Source organism: Scleropages formosus, chromosome 4, assembly GCF_900964775.1.
Source record: "Scleropages formosus chromosome 4, fSclFor1.1, whole genome shotgun sequence".
NCBI classification, from domain to species: domain Eukaryota; kingdom Metazoa; phylum Chordata; class Actinopteri; order Osteoglossiformes; family Osteoglossidae; genus Scleropages; species Scleropages formosus.
In genome coordinates this window covers 38,358,687-38,364,947 of record NC_041809.1, presented here as the reverse complement: position 1 = coordinate 38,364,947, position 6,261 = coordinate 38,358,687, and the positions used below count along the sequence as shown (strand labels likewise).

Sequence of the window (6,261 nt, the reverse complement as noted above, 5' to 3'; positions counted from 1 at the left end):
TGTCTCTCTTCTCTTCCAGCATCTTCTTGTCACAAAATGTCATACTAATATTAATGCGGGAAACGTGTCTCCTCCGGAGCCTGTCACACGTCTCGCAAGTGAGAGTCGCGACCACGAGGTGCGCCTTTAAATCTGTGTTACCAAGGAGTCGAGACGCCGTGAGTGACGGGACACACGTGACGCCTCTCGTGCCCTTTGCTCGCCTTCACGTTTAAAACTAGGCGGCGCTGCGGTGTCCTTCTAGAGGGACACGTGCTTTCATCGTTGTTAACGCCGAGCGCGGACTGTACTCTGCTGTACTGTGCTGTACCCACCCAAAAATTGCGCAAAAAGGCTCACCGAGCCTCGAGGATCCCTGGCGTTGCCCCAAAGCCCGCCGACGAGTGCCGTGGCGTGGCACGTGGTCCGCACGCGCACGCTGTGTGTGGTCTCTCTCTGTGTGAGGGCCAGCGCTGCTGGACATCTTCACTGTGGTCGCTGCGAATGGAGCCCCAGCGTGTCCCAGCATGGCCCAGCGTGGCCCAGCGTGTCCCAGTATGTCCCAGTCCCGCCGTAACCCTTTGCACACATCCTAGGAGGCGCAGAAACGACCCTTTGCCAACAGTGACAAATGAGCCACCGGAGCTCTGCATCTCCAGCAGATGCTGCAGCTGCAAACACACTCTATGTATCAGAGCATCCGCGCACCTCGTCGAAGCTCCGTGACAGGAAAAGGTTTTCCCTGAAATGCTGCATGTCTTTGAACCTCTCATGGAATAACGGAATTATTTGGCATTTCAGAGAATAACCTAAGGTGCGCGGATGTTATAATATGTGTGTCATAGGTAAAAGTAGCTGATAATTTCTCAGAGAGAAGGATTATCATCATCAGAGTTCTGACAATGAAGAGGAGCTTTGAGCTCCATCAGCAAAATACATCACAACTGTAACAGCGGTTTTTCACAGCGCACATGGTAACCATGGCAAATATTCTGACTGATTGTTTCCAAACAGCCACATGTTAACTATGGCATACAAGAGTGCATCGAGCGTCTTAAGACCGGAGCTTTGTCCAAAAACAGAGTGGACGTTTGATGGAAAACTGGACCATGCTGTAATTTACCATGCACTGTACCATTTGTGAGAGCGGTGTAATAAATCTCACAGCTGTTTGGTGAGCTCACTGGAAAACTTGTGAACAAGTACCGGAGCGGGGGGGGGTCAAACATGGTGCATAACTACAGTTACCATTCACGTATCACATACGATGTGTCTGCTGCTTGCTTAAAACTGCTCATATTCTGTTTATATTTTGCACTGTATGAGGGTTTCCAGGACCAGGCACTAGAGGCATACTGTTCTTTCAGGAGTCTATATGCAAACTTGAGATTTCCATAAGAAATACACATAAATATTCACACACTGCCGTTTCTGTCGCCTAGTGTTTGCAGGATGTTAAGCAGTTAAAATAAGCTGAGCTCTGTCTTCAGAGTCAGAGAGGGATGTTACCACAGAAACCTGTACACATGGCTGTGCCCCGCACCCCCCCGAACTCTGTCCCATGTCCAATACAGAACTATGTTACCCTCACAACCCAGCGTGAAGATGAGACCTGCCTTTGTATCACTCTGTCAGTGGCTCTGGATTTTATAGCTCTGAAAATGATCAATTTAATATTCAATACTAATATTCAACCAATGAGACTAATAGTTTTCGCTTTGGAGAAAAGCATCTGCTAAATGAATAAATGCAGCTGTAACAAATGTAATGTTTCCTTCTGGATCCTCAGTCTTGTCTCTGTATTTGTTTTTGTACTTTGTTTCAAAAAGAGTGGCCAGAAAATGTACTTTAAATTCTTTTTCATTTAATTTTCGCTTTGTGTTTTCTGCTCATCATTCTTACATGGCGAGCTGCAAAAACAGAAATCTGGTGTGTATGGAGAAAGTGCAGAGAGCAGCTGTGATACTTCCTACCCAAAAATATATTGCCAAACCTCTTCCATTCCCCCTTGCCTTGGAAACTATAAGAGCGGTTGAAATGAGTCAGGTGTCACTCAGCGGCACTTCCATCCTCCATATGCCTGTTCAATTACGAGGCAAGCTGGCTTTTGACAAAGATACAGAATGTGCAGCTTGTTGGCCATCCTTACATATTTGGCAGGAAAATGTATCTTATTGCTATGGCCTACAGCACAAGTTCCCTCCTCAGGTCTGTGGTTAACTAGAGTGCCTAACTTCCTTTTACACAATAGTTAACAATAAAGACCCATAGTGTGCGAGTGACAGAGAGAGTGTGTGCATGTTCTCGCTGAGTGCTCTGGTTTCCTCCCACACTCTCTGAAGACATGCTGTTCAGGTTCACCCGTAGTATGTGAGTGACAGAGAGGGTGTGTGTGTGTTCCACTCATGTATGGATGAGTGACCCAGCGTAAGCAGTGTATCTAGCAGTGTACGTCACCGCGGTGAAGAAGGAGTGTGGCCTAGTAACACGACATAAGAGTTGATGGGAAGTCGATTTGGAGAAAAGTGTCTGCTAAATAAATACAATTGACCTGCATAATTATTAGGGGGTGCGGTGGCGCAGTGGGTTGGACCTCAGTCCTGCTCTCCGGTGGGTCTGGGGTTCGAGTCCCGCTTGGGGTGCCTTGCGACGGACTGGCGTCCCGTCCTGGGTGTGTCCCCTCCCCCTCCAGCCCTACGCCCTGAGTTGCCGGGTTAGGCTCCGGTTCCCCGTGACCCCGTATGGGACAAGCGGCTCTGAAGATGTGTGTGTGTGTGTGTGTGTGTGTGCATAATTATTCTAAAGGATTTTGGAAGATATGGTTCCCTGTCTTTTAGTGTCCCTGCGTTGCGGAGACGTGAATAGGAGCGATTCCTCGGCGCGCCGCACGGGGGCGATGAGCTCGCAGTGGCGCGCGTTGGAGGGACGCCTTCGGTCGCCCAAGCTGCTCCAGCTACATCGAAGGGGGGTTTCTGCGGCTCTCGGACACGTTAATTAAGTTGCGTAGCGAAGTAAAGGGAAGTGTCGCGTTTGATGTTGGGGACCGGGTCCGTTTTCCGAGATTTACTTATACTACCTACGGCCCGAGACTCGTCGAGAGCCGCTTGTTTTCGCATTGATTCGCGCGGGCGGGGCTGCAGCGCTTCATATTATTTTTAGGAGGTGAAAAACGGCACGTTTTCGGGATATTTTACTAGAAGGGTAAGATGATCCAGGCTTGCACTGCACTGCACTGTATTGTATTTATTTATTTATTATAAATTTATTGTACTGTTCGGTACGATTGCGAATATTTTAACGCTTGTAAAAAAGCGCGCCGTGTGCGTTTCTGTTAAAGAAAGGAAGGAGTACGCCTCTGAGTCTTAGTCACCAGTGAATTCATTTTCCGCGGCCAAGCCTTCGTTTATTAAAGGAAGAAAGGGGGCGCGCCCCGCTGCCGCCATGACCCTGCGGCTGCACTGCCTCTCCTTCCGGCAGCCGTACGCGGGTCTCGTGCTCAACGGCGCCAAGCGCATAGAGACGCGCTGGCGACCCCTGCTGGCCGGGCTGAACAACTGCACGCTGGCCGTGCACATCGCGCGCCAGGACTGGGAGGGCCACGAGTGGCGGCGCGTGCTCACAGACGCACTGCGCATGAGCGCGAATGACGTGGAGGAGCTGCTGCGCGCGGGAGACCAGTTCGGTCGCGGCGTCGTAGCAGGTAAAAGTGTCAAACGCAGGTTGCTGTCAGGACTCGAAATGAATCAGTAAATTGAGCGAGTGGTTGAAAGAACTTGGTTGGTGGTGGTGGGAGGTAAGCAAATTCATAATAAATATAAAAAGAACCCTCCAGTCCAGGCTGACGGTGACGCGCTCTCTGCTCCTCTCCGGTTCAGGCCTGGTGGAAGTCGGCGACACCTGGTTCTGCTCCGACGACGTGCCGGACGAGGACCTCCGGGAGCTGGAGAAGGAGGCCGTGCTGACGGGCCTCGGGCGCAAGTACCTGACCCGGCTGTCGGCGCCGCGCTGGCTCAGGGAGCCTCTCCGTGCCCGCGGCCAGAAGGGTTTGTGGACGGTGGACGTTCCGGTGCGACTGCTGCCCGAAGTTCGTCAGGGCCCGCGCTAGCCTAGCAGCAGGGGGAAGACCTCGCGGTCCGGTCTCGGCGGAGGACGTAGACGTAGAGTTTTTGTCTGCCCTTTTTTTTAGCTCTTTTTTCATGCCTCTCTCAACTACGTACAAGGTGTCGCTAAAACTCTTTGTTTTATCCTTTGAATAAACTGGGCTTTGAGATGTCAAAGGTCATAAATGGGTAAATGATGGCGCTCAGCTCGACGCTCGCTGCAGGCGGGGTTCACATCCCGTCTGGAAGCGGGTTGTAGAAAACGCGCAAGAGTGGGCCGACGTTCCTCCGCAGCGACGGACGGGAGACCCGGCTGAACGGCTGCAGGAGAAACGGTATCGGCTGTCAGCACGTATAGCTGCTAACCTAAATTTGTTCATTTCCTTATGTGGAAATATGGAAAACTAACAACTTCCAAGTTGCAGTCGGTGCAACTACTGATTGTCTTTGGTTGCGTATTTTGTTTTCTTCAGTGATAAGAGTGACAAAAATTATACTGGTGTCACTTTTTCTCTCACACTCCATTCATATGCTGCTACAACTAAAATATATCTGCTCAAGATTACTGTTAAAAGCTGAAAAAGGGGGGAAATTTGGAAAGGGGTAAATTCTTCTTCGCAGCAGCAGCACTGTAAGAGGTGAACGGAACAGAGTGGGAACACACCTAAAACCGACATGGAAAATTAGCAAGCATTTTGTGTCCAATAACAGTGGCTGGAGTCACTTCGGAGGCTCGGCGGGAGGTGCAAACAGGCGTGTGGTTTTTATTGTGCGGGTGCTCAGGAAAAGGGGTTTGTGACGGGGGGGTGGTGACTGGTTGGGGTGCAGCGCAGGCCTCTTGTCTTGCCTTTGCTCTTGGGTCCTGGGTTGTCGGTTCCCCGTTTACCATCAGGGAGAGGGGTTAAATGGGCTAAGTGAAAAGGAACAGGTGTGCGGTCTTTATTCCTACACCCCACTTCCCCCACAGTGGGCAGGCTTCAATATCACTACCCAGTACTGTATTTTAATACACTCTGAACAATTTGGCAAATTTTATAATGTGAGCTGTAAATCATACTTCACTCTAATCATTTAAAAATACAAAACTACACTCCAACAAGTAAAAGCATATTTCAGTAGTTCTGTAATTTATTATTAAATCAAGGGTGCAAATTATTCATCTTAGAGCATGGGAAGATGACATTTAGATGTGTGTGCTTCTATCATTGAACATAAAAAATGAAGAACTGGAAGATTAAAGAAGAAACAAAGTGATAATATGTAAAATTCAAAGTCAAGAACATATCCAAGCTTGTCAGGGAATGCTGTACTGTCGCCATGGAAATGTAAGGTTAACACTTAAGTGAGCAGCAGGTCAAAAGCAAAGACAAGGAGCACAGTCTTGGTTTTGCAAGCTAGCAAGAACTGGATGTCCTGAGCAGGTAAGTGAATCATTGGCAAACAACTGGCACTCTTCATTTTCCAGTCCTTACTTTTCCATGAGAACATTTACCTTGGTTCTGTTTTCAGCGAGAAAGAAGCAGGTGTTGGTTTGGAACCCTGACCTGAAAGGAAAGTGTTCATTCTTATGTTTCTATGTCTAAGGTGTATCGTGAAAGACAGGAAGACTAAGAGCCACGGGAGCAATGCACGTGCTGTTGTGGTAGCCTTCGTAAAATCCTACGACAGACTCTGCTATAGCAGCTTTGAGGAAGGTCCTTCATTTGGACTCAGTTGTTGTCTGGCTGAATGGTGTCATTTATTTGACTCTTTACTCCGAACCAACTTATAGTGTTAAGCTATTTTGTACAGCTGTGTAGTTTTACTGGAGCACGTTAGGGTAAGTACCTTGCTCCAGAGTACTACTGCCAGGGGTGAGATTGGAACCTGTGGGTCCAAAGGCAGCAGTTCTAAACACTGTGCTAGGAGGTGTCCCAACTGTAAGATTAGTACAATTTGCTCTTGAAGATAAATCTGTTCAGTGCAGTTAATATGTGCAGTGCAGATAATGCAGTTAAAGATTTGTGCACAATAAGTACATTGGGATATTCCAAAGGCAGACTGCAATGGCTGATAGATGTTGTTTCTGTAAAAAAGGGGGCTTCTTTCTTCTGAAGGGACAACATTAAGTTGTCATCGGTCAAGCCTGCAAGAGTCTGAAAAATACCTCTTCATAAATAATTCTCAAAACAACAACATAACT

At 48.4% G+C, this 6,261-nt stretch overlaps 1 protein-coding gene across 1 annotated transcript; it reads left to right on the top strand.

Annotated features, from left to right (window-relative positions):
- The first annotated feature begins 2,886 nt into the window (after positions 1–2,886).
- On the top strand, positions 2,887–5,520 carry LOC108934268 (protein CXorf40A). The gene is made up of 2 exons (XM_018751852.2): positions 2,887–3,679; positions 3,855–5,520. The coding sequence occupies exons 1-2, from the start codon at positions 3,421–3,423 to the stop codon at positions 4,082–4,084; spliced, it is 489 nt and encodes a 162-aa protein (XP_018607368.2). The 5' UTR covers positions 2,887–3,420; the 3' UTR covers positions 4,085–5,520.
- Positions 5,521–6,261: the final 741 nt, after the last annotated feature.

Coding starts and splice junctions, on each gene's coding strand:
- LOC108934268 (XM_018751852.2), top strand. CDS start 3,421: ATGACCCTGCGGCTGCACTGCCTCTCCTTCCGGCAGCCGTACGCGGGT. Junction 3,680..3,854: donor CGGTCGCGGCGTCGTAGCAG/GTAAAAGTGTCA, acceptor TCTCCGGTTCAG/GCCTGGTGGAAGTCGGCGAC.